The sequence below is a fragment of the Phacochoerus africanus genome, chromosome 2 (genome assembly GCF_016906955.1).
Source record: "Phacochoerus africanus isolate WHEZ1 chromosome 2, ROS_Pafr_v1, whole genome shotgun sequence".
NCBI lineage: Eukaryota > Metazoa > Chordata > Mammalia > Artiodactyla > Suidae > Phacochoerus > Phacochoerus africanus.
The window spans coordinates 89,954,887-89,977,481 of NC_062545.1; the positions used below are offsets into that span (position 1 = coordinate 89,954,887).

Consider the following 22,595-nt stretch of genomic DNA (forward strand, 5'->3'; position numbering starts at 1 on the left):
AGGAAAATATAACTTATCAAATAGTGCTAACCATAAAGAAGTTCTAAACATAGTCTGTATCATTTAATCTTTCAGTTAAAATCTACACATCACAAACATTTTACTCAAACTATGGGTGGTGAAAAATCTCAACCTGAAAGTAGATTAAATGATTAGCATAAAAATCGATACCATAAAGTATTCCTATTTTTAAAAGGTATCAGTTTTATTTTATTTGGGGCAGGAGGAACCTGTGGCATATGGAGGTTCCCAGGCTAGGGGTCGAATCGGAGCTATAGCTGCCGGCCTACACCACAGCCACAGCAATGACAGATCTGAGCCGCATCTGTGACCTACACCATAGCTCATGGCAACGCCAGATCCTTAACAGAGCGAGGACAAGGATGGAACCTGTGTCCTCATGGTTACCAGTTAGGTTTGGGCCCAACCACAACAGAAACTACCAAAGGTATCAATTTTAAATCTTCTCAGCATTAAATATCTTATTAAAAATATAGTTTATGAAATATGAACTAAATACATTAAAGTCTCAAATAAGAACCCACACTGTGGTTTAATATCTTGAGTAATATTTTTAATTCTAAATAATTAACAAATATTATTCTTGGCTTTCTTAATTTTTGGTTTTTACAATCAGGTCTTCAAAACATGCCTTTCCTAGTTACTGACAGTTAACACTAATTGTACATAAATTACAATGCTTGCTTTATGAAACTTCGTAGGTATTCAAATAAAAATTGCAGCTTTTATCTCAATGATTTGCTTTCCTGCGCAGAAGCCTTTAAAGGCTAAGTGCTTTGAAAACATAACAAGGGCAGCTGGTGAGAAGAAAATAATATATTGGCCTCTAGGAGAATCTATTGCCCATATTTAATGCATGGAGGTTGTTCAGGAAGGCAGTGCACAGGAAACAGGATGAGAAAAAATTTTAAACACCTCAGTTTTTCTTAAATCAGGTCACTATGATTCCACTGTACTATGGCATGAATTCCAAGATTAAATATAATACATTATATAGATACCAAGAAAAAAATCACAGTAAAATTCTGAATGATTTAGGGATAATTTAATATGTTAGATGATCAATGATTTATTTCTCCCCTCCATTACAGTGAAATATTAAAATACAGTTAAAATCCAAAAATAATACACAATGATTTTTTTTCTTTCTAGCCTAGAATCTTGGGGAAAAAAATAAAACAGAAAGAAGAGGATAAAACTGGTTAGCATTTTCAAATGGCTATTTCAAAACAGAGCTCTTTTATTTAGTAGGATAATACTTGGAGCCAAAACAAGTGTTTTCTTTGCTGGCAAGAGTTACATCCACCCACCCCAACTGTTTTATCAAATACTTGGCTTCTGTACAGATGGATTTAATATTAAAATCTAGGAAGAAAATGTTTGCTTCTTCCAATTTTTCTGTAACTAGAAAGCTGTAACTATTCTTGCCACTCACTATCATTCTATCCAAACTTTATTTATATTCTAGGATCCTTACATGACCACAACAATGCTTCCGTGGAACACATGCAAAGATATTTTAAATTTTTGAATAATGCAAGCATTTTATGCCTTTTATTTTCTAAAATACATACATAGTCAATATGAATGTTTTCAAAGAGATGTACCTCTACAGCTCATTATGGACCAATTTGGACAGAGTAGTGACAAAAATGGGGGAGAAGGGTTCTTTTCTCCATTGTATATTCTTGCCTCCTTTGTCATGGAAACCCTATAACATTGGATTGTGATGATCACTGTACAACTACAAATGTAATAAATTCATTAAGTAATAAAAAATTTTTTTTAATTCTAAATAATTAATCTGATAACCAAAAAAAAAGGGGGGGGAGAAGGGTTCACCCTAGTGTAGGGTTTCTCCTTTGTCTTTACAACTTTATCGATGAGCTAAAACTGGAGGCCTAAACTGAACCACAGGAAAACCTAATGAAATGACCACCCACTTTTAAGTCACTCTAAAGCAGAATCATTAGGTAGAAGGGATCCGGAGGTGTGTGTATACTGCCTGAGAGGAACAGCCAAGACAGCACAAGTTTTGGGGTGAAAGGTAAATGATGTTCCTCTAGTTTCCTCTCACTTCCAAAATGACTCCCTTCAAAGGAAGTCATGCTTGCCAGTTCACACCACAGAGGTTGGAAACTCCCTGACCTGATAGAAAGCTTTTCAATAGCTGCCCTCTTAGATGGCTGCCGTTGCACCAGGAAAGGCTATACACTCTCAGGTGCACTCTCAAGCCCCCAAGTAGAAAGAAATGCTATATTAAGACAAGAATAGGGAGTTCCTGTTGTGGCTCAGTGGTAATGAACCCAACTAGTATCCAAGAGGATGTGGGTTTGATCCCTGGCCTCATTCGGCAGGCTAAGGATCTGGTGTTGCTGTGGCTGTGGTATAGGCTGGCAGCTGTAGCTCCAATTTGAGCCCTAGCCTGGGAACTTCCATATGCCACAGATGTGGCCCCAAAAAGCAAAAAAAAAAAAAAAAAGACAAGAATAGTCACATTGCTTTATCATTAACTTGGTGCTGACAAAACCACATCATCATTAAATTTCATGATTCATAGTAATTCATATTTCTTTTCTACAAACTACTATAGAGAATGCCTCTTCTACTTTCATAAAGTTAATAAATTCCAATTAATTTGGTGAGCTCTAGAGTTAAACATTTCAGAGTTGTATAAAGAGATGCAGCTATAAAACAGTTTAAAATAGTTTTTTAAAATTTCCAAATACACATTAGAAGAAATTGATTAAAGTAATAAAGAGATGCTGGTTTGCAAACACAGAGTAATTAAATATAAATGAGTGTCACGATCCTCAAATGGAGGACTCCTGGCTGAAAAGGACTATCAAAATCACCTGAAGAACTTCACACCAACCACATTCACTACCGCACTACATGATTCCTGTAAAGCCCACATGGGGACACTATTTTCTACCTGAGAATTTGTGAACTATGCTAAACACCCCCCAGTCACCACTTCTTGAAACTCTATTGACTTGTGACTCTTGGCACCCCTGATCTTCCTGTTCTTCTCCTACAACTCCACCTGTGCTCTCTTTCTTGGGGCCATGCTTCACCTGCTCAGCCTCCTCAACTCCAGAGTCTGGATCCTGGGTGCGTGCTTTTCCACATGATGCAATCTCTCTGGACATATCATCTATGCACCATCACAGTCCTCGGTACCACCAGGGTATAGCGTCGCCCCACCCTGTCCTCCATCACAGACCTGACCTTCAGATCAGTACACCCAGCGGTCTTCCCAACAGTCTTCTGAACAGCTCCACTCGGATGATCCACAGACACCAAACAGACCTCATCCTACACACCACCCATCACCCATGGTACTTACATCCATCCAGTTACCCTAATCAATTATTCCAGACTCCTCCTCCTTGCCAAATGCAATCCCCACATCCTATCAATTTTACCTCCTCTGTAACTTGGCCATTGCTAAACTAAATTCAGGCACTGAGTAACTGCTACATCACCTGGAGCCACAGGTTCCCAACCCACTTACCCATGGTTACAATTTCTATCCATTCCCCCCTCCCCTTAAAGCTACCTTCCATGTTAAAGCTGGAGGTAAGTGCAGACCTGATATCCAGCTTTCTACATCAAGACCTTCAACAGTTCCTTACTATAGAAGACCAAATTCTAGCCTCACCTCCTCTACTTCCTGTCCTTCCCTTTAAGCTGTTTTCTGCCTTTCTTTGTTCATCTTTTTGAATGTACCAGGAATACCTTTGGAATGTTTCTTCATCAAGTTAACACTTGAAAATCCTTCAGGATTCTGATCAAGCATCAAGTGTTCCAGTAAAGTTTTTCCAGAATCAACAGCATCCTATACGTAACTCCCACTTACCATTCAATACGTCAGACGTGTGTGTGTGTGTGTGTGTGTGTGTGTGTGTGTGTGTGTGTGAGTCCCACCAGTTTCTAAGTTGCTAAGAAACATGAATTGTGTCTCATTTTATCTTTTTACCTTTGGCACAATGCCTAGTATCAATGGGTAGGCAATAAATGTTTGTCGAACTTAATTAAGGAAAACAAGTATGGATCCTTTATTAATTCAATGGTCAAACTTTTTTTTAACCAATAAGTCAAAGGTAACTTTCAAGTTAGCATTACAGCACTATTATAAATTTCTTACTGAGTTTAGCATCTACCCTTTTACCTATCCCAATATGTACCCCCTCAGAGTGTTATGAACTCAGCAATAAATCTCAATAGAGATCGATCAAGTACAGAAGCCATTCTATCACATTACACTGACTTTAATGTAAGATATATGCAACTAGACATCAAAATCCACTGAAATAAGTTTTAGAATAGAAGCAATTCAATGGGCAAAAAAAATGCATGAAATTTCTTTTCATCCAACCTACCCGAAAATTATCTGGGGAGCTCAAATGAAGTCTTTCCCTAATATCTTCAGAAGCACCAGCACACAACCTATAAAAGATATGATAATTCCTTTCCTCTTTGCCTTGAACACAGATCCTAGATTTCTCTAGAAGATAATGTGAGACAAATCCTCCAACAACTGAACTCTAAAAAGCAAAACAGAGAGAAATTACACATTTACATTTAAAGTCTAAAAGGGTAAATTGTCTTTTCTAATAAACATACATCTATCGAAGAGGTTGTGATATTTATCAAAGGGGAAAAATAGATAACTAAATGTAAGCTTATAGTATTCACAGAGATCATATATATTCTCCCAACTCTCTAAAGTAAAAGAAAAATTTAAATAGATGTGCCATGAGTTCAAATACAGCACCAATTCTTTTTTTTTTAATTTTGTGTTTTATTTTCATGAGTTTCCTTTTGCATAACAAAATCCAATGTTATTTTGTGATTTTATTGATGGTTTTTTGTTTTTGTTTTTCTTTTGGGGGGCCACACCCACAGCACATGCAAGTTCCTGGGCCAGGGATTGAACCTGCACCACAGCTGTAACCAGAGCCACAGTGGTGACAGTGCCAGATCCTTAACCTGCTGAGCCACCAGAGAACTCCTAAAGCATCAATTCTATCAAGAACCTTGTATTTGCCCCAAACATAGCATCCTGAAACTCACTCTTACCTACCTTTTCATTAAAATGTATTTCTACAAATTTCCCAAATCGACTGCTATTATTGTTGCGGACAGTCTTTGCATTTCCAAAGGCTTCTAGGAGTGGGTTAGCTATTGGAAAAAAATGACAATACTCAGTCAAAAAATTAGCATGAAGGAAAATTACAAAGTAATATGCATGGTATGTTTCCATTTATTAGTAAATATACATAACTGGAAAAAAATTCTCAAAAATGCTAACATGAAGGAATTCACTTATAATAGCAAATTCCACACATATTTATTGATTACCACTATGTTCAGGCCTATAAAGTGCAGGAGATGGGAAAAATTTACTCAAAAATTATTCAAAATTTATATAAAGAAAATGTGTTATGGGAAAGACTAAATTTTCAAAAGGCACTAGGTTACAAAATTTATAGCTAGGCTTGAAAAATTGCTCCCTAAAAATTTTAAGGTTTCCACATCAGCCCTACAAGAGTAGTGATTACAGTAAAGAAAACAGCAAACCTCCTGTGACAAAATATAAGCAAGAAGTTACTGGTTGACTTACTTTTCAAAAATACATGTGAATAAAACCTCCAGATTTAACATTTTTATAGGCACATTCAACAAAATCTAACAAATCAGAGTTTATAGAATTACCTACAAAAGGTTCTCAGAACAATAGTTTTTTTTAAATCTCAATGAACAAGTGCAAAAGTTTAATTGTCTTTATTTCATAATCCCTCATACATACTCTCTACATGGCTGTAAAAGGGGTACTAGAGTCTATTCTTCTTACCAGTCTCAACTAGAAGCATAGCAGTTAGTGTCAATCTTAAACATTCCATCTAAAACTTCATAAACTGTTTCATATGTTTATTGCTAGAGTATTTCTTATGACATCTTTTGAAATCCATTTCTCTTACTCTATCTACAGCATAGAAAGCTTAACTAGTCTCCAAACCTTTGTAAACGTCACTCCCAGGTTGCTTCACTTGCCAAATAAGAAAGTATTAAAACTAAAAAAAAAAAAAATGGGAGTTCCTGCCATGGCTCAGCGGTAATGAACCCAAATAGGATCCATGAGGATGCAGGTTCAATCCCTGGCCACACTCAGGGGATTAAGGACCTGGCATTGCTGTGAACTGTGAGGTAGGCTGCAGATCCAGCTTGGACCCCGAGTTGCTATGGCTGTGGTGTAGGCCAACACCACAGCCTGGGAACTTCCATATGCCGCACCTACAGCTCTTAAAAAAAATACATATGTACTTAGTTTACCATATAGTTAAGATGCCTGGGTTTATGTCCCATTTTCACAACTGATGAGCTATTTGCTCTTCAGCAAATAAACTCTTTTCACCTTAGTTTCTCACCTACAAAGCAGGGATAAAACAGTACCTCCCTCATAGACTGTGAAGACTTAAATTAGGCAGGAGATTTTAGACAAATCGGACCCCATCTAACACATCTCACATACGTCAACATCATCATCATTCCTAAATACCTACTGGGGAAAGCGAGAGATGGGGAGGAGAGTGTCCAAAGAGGCCTAAAAATCTCAAAGAACCACAAGGAGACCAATTTGACTACAGTCTAAGGATTCAAAGGAAACATGACTCAATTAGCCCAGAGGAGGCTGAGGCCAGGCCACACTGTGCACTGCACGTGATGATAGGATTTTGGCACTCTATCCTAAGGGCAATGGGAAACCAACAGAGGATCCCAAGCAAAGGACATCATTCAACTTCCACCCAGAGAACAGACTAAAGGACCGCAGGACTATAAGAGGGAAGATCAGAGAAGAACCTGTGATGCAGGAGGCTGGTGCAGCCCCAGCATGACAGCAGCCTAGAACAGCAGTCTGCAAACAGGGTACCAGAAGACTGTCTAAGGGGTACAGAGGCACTGATAGCTTAAGGAACTCAATTTCCAGATTCACTTTCCAAGAGAAATTATTTCCTCCCCAAAGTACCTCAATTCCAAAGAACCCTGTCCCTTTCTCCTTTATGAAAACAAGGTCAACGAAACAAATGGGAGGCCAGAGGGCTTCCTGTATCTTTCATTCATCCAACAAATATTTATGGAGCATATGCTATATAGCAGATGTTACTCTGGAGGTTTGGAATATATAAAAATCCCTGCCCCACGTGCATGGGATCATGGGAAAACAACAAATCTTGAGCAAATGAGAAGATAGTACCTGAGCAAGGATTTGTAGGGGATGGGAGGGTCTTTTGATCTCTGGGAGAAATTTTCAGACCACCTAGAAGGTTAATTTCAGTACATATCTAACGACAGAAAATAAGAATTTCAAAAATTAACAATACCTTCAACAATTCTATCATCAATATCTTGACCGGTTCCATAGGATTCAGTCAGATATCTGTTTAAAATATAGGATAAACAAATTTAGATCACAAAGATATTGAATATACTATATTTCTAATTTCAATATTATTTAATACAACTAAAATTTAAAGCTGGATCATCCACTAGAACTGTTTATTTAAAATGCAAATTTTAGGAGTTCCCATCGTGGCGCAGTGGTTAACGAATCTGACTAGGAACCATGAGGTTGCGGGTTCGATCTCTGGCCCTGTTCAGTGGGTTAAGGATCCGGCGTTACTGTGAGCTGTGGTGTAGGTCGCAGATGCAGCTCGGATCCCGTGTTGCTGTGGCTCTGGCATAGGCCGGAGTCTACAGCTCAGATTAGACCCCCAGCCTGGGAACCTCCACATACCACAAGAGCAGCTCTAGAAAAGGCAAAAAGACAAAAAATAAAAATAAAAAAATAAAATAAAATGCAAATTTTATATTTAAATGCAACTACTATTCTGTTATTCCTTTTTAAACATGTAAATTCTATTTGGATAGTCTTCGAAATCTAAATCAACATCTTTTTAAAACTTTTAAAAAATATTCTGACTTTAGCCAACTATTTGGTTTTAAATACACCACACATTTTACACAGAAATATTCATCTTCTACGTGGCATTCCAAGTCTTTTGTGATAGCCTATTAATTCGGTCTTTAGAGAAAGACCGAATTAATAGAAAATAAGGTAATCTGCCACTGAACACCTAGGAAGTAACCACCTTCTGTTGTTCCAGCGCAAGATAAAACATGACAGAACAATTTGCCTGGCACACTTCAAAACAAAGAGTAATCTTTGATTTACAATATAAGCATAGTTTCTTAATTATTTGTTCATTTTTAAAGGTGTATATTAACCACAGACTCACCAAATGGCTACTACATACAGGAGAGCGAATAAGAAATTAAGGCACTTAGAATTCCAAGAGTATTAGGAAGCATTCGTTTAATCAGAATTGCATATACATATCAGGCAATAAGAAACCCTTAAATCAGTTTCATACAAGTAACTCTTAATAGTGTGTGTGTGTGTGTGTGTGTATGCATAAAAATAGCAACATTTCAAAAAAGGACCCAGGATGCAGCAATGAACAAAGACTTGTAACAAAGTGGGAACAGGTTGGAAGGAATGCAGAAGTACCAGGAGCAGCGTCAACACTAGACGTAACATTGCTGAGTGTGTAAACTGAAGGGCCAGTTATCACGAGCGCAATGGTCCCTCCCATATCTAAAATGCTATAATCCTACACAAAGTGTAGTGTTTAATTTGAGGGCAGCATGGGGGATACAATGGGGGGAGGGCTGTGGGGAGATAGAAATAAGGGTGGGGAGTTCCCGTCATGGCGCAGTGGTTAACGAATCCGACTAGGAACCATGAGGTTACGGGTTCAATCCCTGCCCTTGCTCAGTGGGTTGACAATCCAGCATTGCCGTGAACTGTGGTGTAGGTCGCAGATGCGGCTCAGATCCCGCGTTGCTGTGCTCTGGCGTAGGCTGGCAGATACAGCTCCGATTAGACCCCTAGCCTGGGAACCTCCATATGCCACGGGAACAGCCCAAGAAATGGCAAAAAAAAAAAAAAAAAAAAAGACAAAAAAAAGAAATAAGGGTGTCATCATAAACTTAAGGTTCAAAAATGGGTTCAACAACTCTAGTAGCTGGAATATTGAAAATAGAATGTGAAGGTTGCATTTTGAAGGACAGTCCTGGATTTCCCTCTGCCCAACCAGTACAGTCTCCTTCGGGTCCTCAGGAGAATAACATGTTAGAGGTAGTTTTCAACAATCTACAGCTTAGCTTCCACATAAGGTGTCTGTTTCTGTAAAAGGGATAGAGCCTGGACCTTTTCAAGGTAGGTCATTAAAGTATGCAAGAGTATTCAAAGCCAACCTGTTCAAATCTCAAGAAGATACATGCTCACAAGTAAGATGATTCACAACAGCCAAGAGGCAGAAGCAACCCAAGTGCCCACTGATGGATGGGTGAATAATGAAAATGTGATATGTACACACAATGGAATATTATTCAGCCTTAAAAAGGAGGAAAATTCTGACACATGCTACAACATGGATGAATTCTGAGGACACTATGCTAAGGGGAACAGCCAGTCACAGAAAGACAGAAAGTGTATGATTCTTTTACATCAGGTATCTAGCTAGAGTGGTCAAAAGAACAGAGGCAGGAAGCAGAATGGTGTAGCCAGGGGCTGGGGTCAGGGAAGTGGAGAACTGTTTACTGGGTACAGAGTTTTAGCTCTGCGAGATGAAAGTTTCTGGAGATGGGCTGAACAACAATGTGAATACACTTAACACTGCTGAATGGTAGACTTAGAAATGGTTGAGATGGTAAATTTTGTTACCACATAAAAAATTTTTAAACTTTTAACCACAATTTAAAAAAAAAAAACTGTTCAAAATATCCTGTGTCACCTAAACATTCCTCACCTTAGAACAAATTTTGTATTTTCCGTTTTGCCAGCTCCTGATTCTCCAGATACAATGATAGACTGACTCAGCTTGAGCACCTTCATGTCTCGAAAAGCCTTATCAGCTGGGGTCAAAATAACACAACACATTAGTGAGGAACAGTATATAAAATACAAAGTCTCCACATGATAAAGTCCATTTACTATCAAAGAGTGCCAGCTCTTGGAGAAATTATAATAAACTATGTCTACAGTTAGCATAATTTTAAAGAAAAATCATCTAAAAGTGTTCAAAACATCTCTACAAGCATATATTTTATTTTATTTATTTATTTAGTCTTTTTAGGGCCACACCCAAGGCATATGGAGGTTCTCAGGATAGGGGTCAAATTAGAGGTACAGCTGCTGGCCTACACCACAGCCACAACAATGTGGGATCTGAGCCACATCTGAGACCTACACCACAGCTCACGGCAATGCTGGATTCTTAACCCACTGAATGAGGCCAGGGATCAAACTGGCATCCTCATGGATACTAGTCAGGTTTGTTACCACTGAGCCATGACAGGAACTCCATAAAAGAATATACTTTAAATGTTCTAATTATCCTGACAGCTAAGTAATATGAAATCTGAGAAAACAATTCTTATGTGTGTTCTAGAATGTCTCTGAGCTGTGGCTCAGCTTTTCCTAACACCAGAGCAGATCTGCAGAGAGATGAAAAACACTCACTATGCATAACTAACGACATCCTCAGAGAAAAGGAAAAAGTAATGAGCTACCAATTACAAAATCCAGCAGCCAAATTTTCTACTGGAGGAAAAAAAAAAACATCACTGCACAATAAATCTGGTTTTTTGCTGTAATAGTACTGTAATAAACACTTTGCAGAATTTATCAGCATTTCAAAAGTAGGCAGAATTGCTTTAAATTTTTTCTATTGTTTACATATATAATTTTTAACTATATTCATTATACTCTGACAATTTGGGCTATAAAATGTCTTTAAGACTACAAAGACAAGATGAGCACAGTTCAATTTGGTTAAAGTGGGTGCAAATTAAAAGAATTTTAATTGAGAGTTCCCATTGTGGCTCAGTGGCAACAAACCCGACTACTGTCCATGAAGATGTGGTTTCAATCCCTGGCCTTGCTCAGTGAGTTAAAGATCCGGTGTTGCTATGAGCTGTGGTGTATGTAGCAAACACAGCTTGGATCCTGCATTGCTATGGCTGTGGTGTGGACTGGCAGCTGCAGCTCTAATTCAATCCCTAGACTGGGAACTTCCATATGCCATAAAAAGGGAGAAGAAAAAAAGCAAAAGAATTTTAATTAAAAACTAAGTCTTGAGCAATATGCTCCATAAGGCAACTATTTCTCACCTCAGATATGTGCTACCACACAAGGGAAGAAGACACTTCAGCTTTTACTCTAAGGACCAAATGCAAACTACAGGCAAGAGTATTCAGATCATTCTGACCACTTGACCAGCAACCTGTTCCACCCACTTTTTTAGAATCACTTTCAGTGCTTAAACAACGAGAAACGAAACCTGGTTTATTTCCATTTTAAACGACTTCTGTCCAATGATGCACTTGCTCACTTTCAGGGTCTAAGGATTTTGCACCATTTCACCAGCTGAGAGACACAGACCAGTGCCGGTCAGAGCCCTGACAGAACCAAAGTCACTGTGCTGCTGCCCTGGACTTGGCTGACACATTCGCTGTCTAGTAGAACACAGCACACATCATCCAAATCTGGAGGTGAAGCCCGGTTAGGCCAAAGCACTGACACAAAGAGAAACAAACTGCATGAAGATCCAGAACCCAAACGTGTCATTGTCTAACTGCTGATTATGTCTGAATCCCAAGGCTTAGCTAACGCCTCCATACTTGCAGCCAACAGCTACAGGAGATGCCTGGTAAATAGTCCTCCCCTGCTCTTCAGTGTGAAAGTGCTTCAAGATGAGAGAGCACCTGAGAAAGGCAGAGACAGACGCTCCTGCCTCTCCATGTGGGCTCCCCAGAGATACGAGGCATGGATCACTGGTGACTTTTTGCAGTCTCTATGGCCCTGATGCAGGACAAAGCACATGGACGTCTGCTCTCACTGCTCCTATCTAGCCCAAGCAATGCACTCAGAAGTGATGACTAGGGTCTCAGCTGAGGACCTGGGCCTCCTTCCTAGTCACAGAAGGAGGACACCTTTAGGATGCAGTTAAAAAGAGAGTTCCCATTGTGGCTCAGGGGTAACGAACCCAACCAGTATCCATGAGGATACGGGATTGATCCCTGGCCTCGCTCAGTGAGTTAGGGATCTGGCGTTGCCATGAGCTGTGGTGTAGGTCAAAGACACAGCTCAGAGCTGGTGTTGATGTGGCTGTGGCATAGGCCAGCAGCTGTAGCTCCAATTCAACCCCTAGCCTGGGAACTTCCATATGCTGTGGGCACAGCCCCAAAAAGACAAAAAGAAACAAAAGAAAGAAAAGAAAAGAAGGAAAGAAAACATTAGGTCAGCTTTTATTGTGACCTACTTTCAACTGGGTGGACACACTTAAGAGGACAGGGGCATTTAACAAAGGTCATGAGGTACAGAGGCCCTGGGAGTTAGCTGCAAAAACATTCTAATCCACCTTGTGTGCGGCACCTGCTCCCAGCAATGGCACTTTTCATTAATCCAAAAGGAAAACTGAGTAAATCTGTACAATTTAAAGAAAAATCAAAATTAAGATAGTTACATTACTTACCAATTGCAAAGACATGAGGTGGCATGGTCCCAAGAGATTTTCCTTGGTAGGACTTTATTGTTTCTGAAGAGTAGATTTTAGGAATGTCAAAGTATGGGTTCACGGCAATCAGAATGTTGGCCACATATGTCTGAGCAGGAAAAGCATACACATGAAATGTGCCAATTACTATTTCCATTTCAAACTAAACAAGGCTCCCAAGAGAAAGAAAACGGGGCAAAGAGATACCCTCAGATCTTTCTATGACTAGAACCCTCAAATCCATACTTCTGGCCCTTACCTAAAACTCAACACGTCCAAAATCACAACCATCACTCCTGACCTCCCTTTGCCTCCAAGGAAACAGGCCCCTCCCACCTGCCCTCTGGGTTCAAAGCATCACCACCAAGTCAACATGGGCACAGCTGAGTCTCTGAGCTCAGACATCTTCTGTTGACCCCACTTATGAAATCTACTCTCCTAGGTCTATGCCTACAGCCTGAGTTTCAGCTATTTATATTGCTGACTTAGACTACTTTCCTCACCCTACTACTGAAGAGTTTAAAGTAGTTCACAGGACTTAGCTCCGAGTCCCCACATTCCTGCAAAACATCATATGCTAACCATTCCCTAGCATACTGACAGGCTAAATGTTTAACGAGCAACTGAAGCTTGCTTTTACATTTGGAGTTTAACTGTGGCTTCAAAAGACCTGAAAATGCCACCAATAGGATTTATAAAATTCCTTGTGGGTAGAAAGAAAGTTGTGGTTTAGCAATTAGTTGTGGTTTACTGGCCAAACTAGGGCACACAGAACCATATTTTTCTCTTTTCTGCTTCCAGCTGTGGAAGGAAAATGATGCAAAATCCCTAAACTCTCAGGCTATTAATCTAAAATTCAGTGAATGCTCCGAAAGATGTTACCTGGGGTGGGGTAAAAAAATAACAGATAATAATCATTCAATGGGAGACAAAAGCAACAGAGACTAGTAACCAATGAAAATGTTAAATGTGAGTTAACTATTGTTCTACTCAAATTTAAGGGAAAACAGTGGCAATTCTGGTTAGCAAGAGTATAAAAATATCATGTTTATTCTGAACTGCTTCCCTCTCACATATATTATAGTAATAATAACTCTATTTATGTATTGCCAATATTTAATGGTTTTTATAACCAAAAGGCATAATTAGCCAGGCAAAAACACACCAGTCATGGCTTTCATTAACTTTGAAAATACTGGTTTTCTAAAGAGGAGCTGATGATGCTAAAGAGCCATTATCTAACAGAGGTCACACACCCAACTGCACACACATCTTCAGAAAAGAAGGGCAAGTTAGCTAGGAATAGCCTTAAAATTCTCCAGTGTGATGCAGACATTATACATGAGAAATAAAAACTTACATTTCGCAAATAAGTTATTATTTCTAACAATCATGCAACTTAGCAAAGACCTGTAAGTCAACCAAACACAATGTGAAAAAAGACAACTAATTTTTGTTAAAAGTACAGTGAATTCTGCATGTAAATCCTCATTTATCTATGGTCACAGTCAGCAAATGTTCAGCTACTGCAGCACAGAAAATAATAAAAGACCAATGAAAATTCCATAGGTTTTAGGCTTTTGTATAAACATCCCAAATAAAAACAAAGTGAGAGTTCCTGTGGTGTCTCAGTGGTGATGAACCCGACTAGTATCCACGAGGCTTCAGGTTCAATCCCAACCTCTCTCAGTGGGTTAAGGATCCAGCATTGCCATGAGCTGTGGTGTAGGTCACAGACACGGCTTGGATCTGTCGCTGCTGTGGCTGGGGTGTAGGCCAGCAGCTGTAGCTCCTATTTGACCCTTAGCCTGGGAACCTCCATATGCCACCGGTGCAGCCCTAAGAAGCAAAAAAACAAAAACAAAAACAAACAAACGAAAAGGGTATCTCCATTTTTTAAGTAAGATTATTCTGCAAAGGTAAAGGCTTTTTTTTTTTTTTTTGGCTGCACCCGCAGCACATGGATCAAACCTGTGACACAGCAGTGACCCAAGCCACTGCAGTGACAATGCTGTATCCTTAACCTGTTGTGCCACAAGGAACTCCTGAAAAGGTAATTTAAAATTTCTTAACTTCAAGAAAAAGGTATTAAAACAATTAAAATTTGCTCTAATAAGGTTGTTCCACTACCACTAAGTCTTGTTAGACATAGAAAGAAAAAAAGGGGGGGCCAGTTCTACTTGAAAGATGGTTCTATCAAAATCAACTTGTACTGACTTATTACAAGTTAAACTGCTTTAACCAATGAATTTTAAAAATTTGTATTATTCTGGTACCAAATACAATAGTTAGCACAAATTAGATACTCAATATTAGTCTGGCCATTAAATGAATTTGCTTCTAAGTGTATTCCCAAATAAGAATAGCTATATATATTAACCTAAATATAGTATTCAGTTGGTTTTGAAAAAAATCCAGGAGGAAAATTAAGGAGACTCAATATAATCGAAAGACTTAATATAATCGAAAGACTTAGTATAATCAAATGACAGCAAGTAAACTCTTTTAAAAAAGACAAGGTTAGTTCTATTTCCCAGATGTCATTACTTGGACAGATGGCAAAGACTAAAGGTAATTTAGTCAGAATTAAGTAAGTACAATTAGGCAAATTGATAGTGATATAAAAGATTAAGACTGTCATTTGATCTAGGATGTGTCAAAGAAGCCATGTGTTTTCTTCATTCAAAAATAATGAAGGGTCCCATCTTTAGAACAGGAGAGCTACTGCCAGCCAACCAAGAAATTTACAACTAGGTCATATCGGAATAAAACCTCACGCACACCCAATGAATAATTACAATTAAAACAGACTAGTTAAGTAACCATCTGAATGCTTTGGTGCAAACCCTATCTACATTAAAAGCACTGTCTTTCCTTTTTTAATATCCTGGATTTTTAAGGTAAGTTTTCTGTGTAGAATAAAATATTGCAGCTAAGTAGGTTCTATGATCAGCATTTCAGTGTTCTTGACATTTCCTCATGGATGTCTTCTAATTTACATTTTTTGGTACTCCAAGTTTTAAATTTCAATATATATTCCATATAGTTTTGCCTTAAATGTTTTGCAGAACAAGGTGGAAAGTGCATTAACTAAATAGAGCTACAGATAGATACCAAAAATTAAAAATCAAAACTCAAAATAATTAGTGTTTTTTAAAAATAACCAAATTGGATATTTTAGGGCTGAAAGATATTAGATGATGCCCTGAATTCATTATTTCATTCCTCAAATACTTGTTAAGTGCCCATGCATGGTCTAAGCCCTGTAGTTGGAAGAGTGAAAAAAATCCTTATCATAATGGAGCTCACGGTCTATTCAAGAGGCTCAGATCAAGTATGATTTCCTATTAGAAAACTTCGAGGTCAACAAAATCACACAATAGCATGTAAAATAATTATCCCCACAAAAACTTAGACCACAGGTAAAATACTTACATAAATTCTGTCTTTACTGTATCGAACTTTGATATTATGGAGGAGTGTGGCTTCATTTAAATACATCAATGAACCTGAGGTACAAAATTTGTAAACCATTAGTTTAAGAGAAAACAGTAACATAAAACAGTACCATCTTAATTTGAATCACTTTGATCCAAGCTAAAATTTACCTGTTAGGTTAGAATTAATTCTACCTTTTCCTGGTACATGTAAACCCTAGAGGCTGATTTAAAATATATCTAGTTTACATAGGTATTACAGTGAAAGTTTTAAACAATAAACTGCTAGTAAGGTGAGTACATCTCGTGAGTACAAGCTGAGTTCACATTAATTAACGTTGGTTAAAAAAATCAAGTACAGTTCAAGTGTACTTTTCAAGTACAATTCAAGTGTACTTGAATTCAAGAAAGTACTACTCTATTTTTCTTTTTTGCTTTTTTGGCTGAACCCACAGGATATGGAGTTTCTGGGCCAGGGATCAGGTCCGAGTTTCAGTAGTGACCCTTAACCCACTGTGCTAGGCCAGGGGTTGAACCTGCGTCCCAGTGCTCCATAGATACGGCAGATTCCACTGCACCACAGCGGGAACGCCAAGAAAAAACTAGTTTAGATGGTGCTGATTTTAATATACTTTTGACACAACAAAGATTAGTGGATGACACAAATCCAACCTGAGGCTCAAAATTTTACAGTCAAAACACAAAAGATAAAATTTTAGAATGGGAAAAGGACCCATCAGACCATTCAGTCAGTGCCTCACAACTGACATGATGGAATAAGAATCCAGGAGAGCTAGACTTTTTTTTTTTTTTTTTTTTTTGCTTTTTAGGGCCACACCCATGACATATGGTACCTGCACACTAGTATCCATGTCCTCAAGGATACTAGCTGGGTTTGTTACCATTGAGTCAAGAAGGGAACTCCGAGACTATGGGATATGCAGCTAATGGATAGCAGCATCAGGGTAGAAATCTTGCTTTTCTAATATCTGTTCCAGTAACCCTTTGACACATTCTGTAACCCCAGCCTGATCTATTGTCCTGGCTCTGAATCCCCTGAGCTCTGCTTCCACGTTTCCACCACACACTCAAACAGACAAACCCACTCTTCCCCCAGCCACTGTTTCCATCATCAGCACCACTGTTTCTTCAGTCAGCTATTCCGAAAGCCTTAGTCAATACAAGGACCATCTTCTCCCCTTCCTTGCTCTAAGCCTTTATATCACATCTTTACACCACGTAATAAAGTATAGCACAGCACCAGACCCAGGGTAGGCACTCAAAATTAGCACAATCTGGAGTTCCCACTGTGGTTCAGTGGTAACGAACCCAACTAGTATCCATGAGAATTCAGGTTCTATCCCTGGCCTTGCTCAGTGGGTTAAGGATCCAGGATTGCCGTGAGCTGTGGTACAGGTTGCAGACGCAGCTCGGATCCCATGTTGCTGTGGCTGTTGTGTATGCTGGCAGCTGCAGCTCTGATTTGACCCCTGGGAACTTCCATATGCTGCTAGTGGGGCCCTAAAAACACAGGGGGAAAAATGAGCAAAATCTGTCTCTGAAATGTCTCTCCTTTCCCCCCATTTCTATGACCCCAACCTCAACTTACATTTCATCACCCCTTCTGTAATCACAGCAGCCTCTTATCTGTCTACTGCCTCAGTCTCTCTCCTCTCTAACCCAGACTGCTGGTGCATTAATATAACTTCACCTGAACCCTAAATTAATCTCTCACCTCCTCAAAATCCATCCCTGGGTCTCCATCAACTACCAAAGTCCATATTCAAGTCTGATATTCAAGGCCCTTAGAAAGCCTGCATGCAACTGACTTTTTCATAAAATTTTCCCTCTTCTCAACATGGTCTAATTTGCAGCCAGACTAAATTATTTATTAAGCTCAAACGTCTTTCATGTATTGGGCTGCACCTCTACATCTCTAGGTGTCAAAAACCTATCCTTGAAGGTCAGTTCAAAGACTCTCCCACAAAGGTCCCTCCCCATTCTCACCCCACCAACAATAGGACTACTTTCTTCTCTGTACATTCTTTGCTGTGCTTGCCACAGAAAGCCAGTATTGTAGTTATAATTTTGTATATCTAGTTTTGGATACTAAATCAGATCCCTGAGGGCAGGTCTCTGCTGGATTAATTTGCTTGTTTGCTTGATCCCTCACCGAAGTTGCCTCTGTGCCTATACTGAATTCAACAGTTCAACACCCAACCAGTTCTGTCAAACAGGGGCCCCTTGCTTTGCTGTCTCAACAAAGACTGCCTGCACTTCTATATATAGGGCAGCCTGTTCACTTTGCAAGGACATGAGCCTCACTGGTTTTCTAACACCACTCACAGCAGAAACAAATGAAGGAGTGAGCAGAGCCTTCTGACAGCTGAATGGCAGCTCTCCTTTGAACTGAGGAAAGATCTGGAAAAGGAAGGCAGCAGAAGTACAGCTCCATTGGGTTTGATCACCTACCTTTCTGTATCCCTGCTCTTCCACTACGGTCCCCAGGAGCCTGGTCTACATGCTGCCTTTTCTTGTCAGGGCACATCGCTGAACCACTGCCCCATCTCTCACCTTCCTCTGAGTTGCTGGAGTGTGTGATACTCTCTGCCTCTTTGAAGGAAGAACTCCTAAGCCCACAGTGCAGTTCCCTCAGAAAGGCTCGTCATCCAAGGCTAGACAGCACATGAAAAAGTTTGTTCTCACCTCTTGACCTCTGTCCACACTCACCACTGTTTGCCTTTTACACCTAATTATTCACAGATTTAACTATACTCCACATTAAAGTTTTAAAAAATACAACATAATAAAAGAATGGAAATGCTTGTTTCTTTTTTTATTTTTTATTTTTTTGGCTTTTTAGGGCCACACCTGTGGCATATGGAAGTTCCCAGGCTAGGGGTCTAATTGGAGCTGTAGCCACTGGCCTACACCAAAGCCAAAGCAAGGAGGAATCCAAGCCATGTCTGCAACCTACACCACAGCTCATGGCAACACCAGATCCTTAACCCACTGAGCGAGGCCTGGGATTGAACCTGCAATCTCATGGTTCCTGGTCGGATTCGTTTCCACTGCACCACAACGGGAATTCCATCTTTATAAATTCCTTAAGAAGAATTTTTGTATAGTTAATATATACCAAGCACACCAAAAGTTTCTAATGAAGACTGGATCTACTTCTTAATTATTAACTTTAGGGATATGACTAGGGAGTTATCTGAGCATTTAAGATTCTGCTTATTTGCTGCAGTTCTGGTTCACTGAAAGAAAAAAGAAAGAATCCACAAACAACTTCAACACAGAAGTCCATCAATTCTTCAGTCACATTGTTGAAGAAGTCATTCATTCCATTACTGAAAAAGCAAGCAACTTTTGGGATTCTTTACAATATTATAGTCTATACTCTATTATTTCAACTTCTAACAATGATTATTCACAAAGACTAGTATATTCCATGTAAGTAATGGTAGCTTAAAAATCAGCACTAAAAAAAAAAGGCTTATTTTAATTACTGACTTCACATCCAATTCTGCCATATTTTAATATTCGAGTCAAGTAAAAAGGCAAAATTAACATACTAAACTCCATATATAAAAACCTTCACATAGAATACCCAGAGCTAAAACTAGATAATCAGTCTTGCTACACTGTTTCAACACTCTCAAAAGTTAACTGTGTCTCTATTCCAATAAAATCTTTAACACATAGTTCTGAACGCTCTATAGACATTAAGCTTTTAATGGTCACATTATTACCATGATACAGAGAAGAGGAAAGGATTTTATAAATACACACGGGACCCAAAGAAATAATGCCATGTGTCATTTGGCAGAGGACAGCCATGTCCTGGGTAAGCCAAGCCTCAGATAAAAGGACTAATAAATAATGGAACCTGTATTCTAAACTCAACAAATAAAGCTGCCCTAATGCTGTGGTTTCAGAAAGGGAACTTTAAGTAGGGCTGGCTGGCTGTACGGTGAGGATAGTTAACATCCTCATTAATATTCCTGCCATCAGGCATCAGCAAAGGAAACACCTGCAAGAAGCAGCAAAGCTACACTAAGACCAGGAAAACCAAATGGTTAGGCAAATATATCAGGATGAAACAACCAGAGGGAGAAATATTTAGGAAAGGGATTAGAAACAATTCAAAACCATTTATGTTTAGCTCCATCTGGATATACAAATCACAAAACATTATCTTGATATATGAAAAGGATCAATTCCAATTCTGAATGCCCTACCTAACAAGTTTTAACAGAAAAGAATTTTCTCTATTATTTTTCAGCTAATTTATTTATATACTGGCCATCCCAGTGGTATGCAGAAGTTCCTGGGCCAGTGATCGAATCCAAGTCACAGAAGTAACAATGCCAGACCCTTAAACCTGCTGTGCCACCAGGAAACTTTTCTTTCTTATTTTATTTTATTTATTTATTTTTTGTCTTTTTTGCTATTTCTTGGGCCGCTCCCGCAGCATATGGAGGTTCCCAGGCTAGGGGTCCAATCGGAGTTGTAGCCACCGGCCTACGCCAGAGCCACAGAAATTCGGGATCCGAGCAGAGTCTGCAACCTACACCACAGCTCACGGCAACGCCGGATCATTAACCCACTGAGCTAGGGCAGGGATCGAACCCGCAACCTCATGGTTCCTAGTCGGATTCATTAACCACTGCACCACGTCGGGAACTCCCTTCTTTCTTATTTTAGATACAATAGAATCTCATTCCTTTTTTGTTGTTGTTCTGATTTCTGGTCAGAAAAATACTATCTCATCAGGAAAATTCTCTAGCAATTTTGGAAAGGAAGGGAACTACACACTTTTTTCCCTCAACCTCTGACACCTAATAATAAGATACCATTTATTGAGAGACGGTCAAAGATCAGGCACTGCACCAAGGATTTTAAATGTATTAGCTCTAAGTATGGAACATAATTACTGCCATTGTACAAAGGAGAAGCTAAAGAGAAGTAAGCTATCCACAGACATAGAGCTTCCTAACCGCAGAGCCAGAATCTGAACTCAGAGCTCCTCCACGACTCCTGGACTGCACGCCGACCCAGTCACATCAGCAATCATATAGGCTTATTCAGATGTGAACTCCAGAGAAAGCCAACTAGACCAAGCAGATTTTCTTGTCCTACCTCTTCTTTCAATGGAGAGTTGTTTTTTTGTTTGTTTTTTGGCTTTTTTCTGTCTTTTGTCTTTTTAGTGCCGCACCCATAGCATATGGAAGTTACTGGGCTAATCAGGGGTCGAATCAGAGCTGTAGCCTTCAGCCTAAACCACAGACAGCCACAGCAATGAAGAATCCAGCTCACGGCAATGCTGGATCCTTAACCCGTTGAGTGAGGCCAGGGATAGAACCCGAATCCTCATGGATACTAGTTGGGTTCACTGACCACTGAGCCAGGACGGGAACTCCAGATGGAGAGAATTTAATGTTGGGTATCTTTCATGAGACCCATGATTCTTAAATCTTGCCACATAAAAAATGAAATGTGATTACTGCTAAATCTTGAAAATTCAAGGACATAGCCTATTACTCTGGATATGGTATTTTTTTCACCAAAAATTCTAAGACAGTTGTAAGTCAAATTAATATTGCACTGTAATGTTCTGAAATCAGGTTTCTAAGTAGTACTTATTACATAGTATTTTTGTTCATGTTTGTTTCCTTCAAACAGTGTCATTAGATGGGTCCTCTTGACTCAACTTCAAAATTACTGAATCACATTTACAACTCTAAAAGGCATCTGATTCCAGATGAGGTCCAAAAAAAAAAAAAAAACTCTTTCAAAAAAAAAAAAAAAAAAAAACAAGAGATCTTTACTTCAGGCTTCAGGCTAAGCAAATGAATTACTACCATTCCCTGTATGTACACAACTGAGATAAAACTAAAAAGACATTGAAGACACTCTCGGAGTTCCCATCGTGGCGCAGTGGTTAACAAATCCGACTAGGAACCATGAGGTTGCGGGTTCGGTCCCTGCCCTAGCTCAGTGGGTTAACGATCCGGCGTTGCCGTGAGCTGTGGTGTAGGTTGCAGACGCGGCTCGGATCCTGCATTGCTGTGGCTCTGGCGTAGGCCGGTGGCTACAGCTCTGATTGGACCCCTAGCCTGGGAACCTCCATATGCCGCGGAAGCGGCCCAAGAAATAGCAAAAAGACAAAAAAAAAAAAGAAGACACTCTCTAACCAAAGTGCAAATACAAGACAATCACGTATCTAGGACTTGGAGGCTCCTGCATTCACAAGAATCTCATGCCAAAGGATACACTTCTGAACCTGACAGAATGCCCAGGAACATAATTGCTCAGACATTGTTTTGAAGGGGCCGTTTCCTTTTCTATGAGAACTATTTTTAAAATTGACACTTACAGTTATCTTCCACATCTTTCTTACTGTCCTCTTCTGCAGGGAACACTTGGTTTATGAGAGCCAAAAAGGTCTGAAAAACAAGAGTTCAATACACTAGAAGCTTATAAATGGTAAGAAAAATAAAGGAGC

At 39.3% G+C, this 22,595-nt stretch overlaps 1 protein-coding gene across 7 annotated transcripts in view; it reads right to left on the reverse strand.

The window, feature by feature from the left end:
* Nucleotides 1–22,595, reverse strand: part of MYO6 (myosin VI) — a 146,609-nt gene that overhangs the window by 64,944 nt on the left and 59,070 nt on the right. For all 7 annotated transcript variants that reach the window (XM_047763661.1, XM_047763653.1, XM_047763644.1 and 4 more), the window contains 7 exons: nt 22,467–22,536; nt 16,083–16,156; nt 12,627–12,756; nt 9,900–10,005; nt 7,410–7,465; nt 5,111–5,208; nt 4,407–4,571 (listed from right to left, as the gene is read on the reverse strand). In XM_047763661.1, coding sequence (XP_047619617.1) covers nt 4,407–4,571; nt 5,111–5,208; nt 7,410–7,465; nt 9,900–10,005; nt 12,627–12,756; nt 16,083–16,156; nt 22,467–22,536 — 699 coding nt within the window. The remainder of the gene's footprint in view (nt 1–4,406; nt 4,572–5,110; nt 5,209–7,409; nt 7,466–9,899; nt 10,006–12,626; nt 12,757–16,082; nt 16,157–22,466; nt 22,537–22,595) is intronic.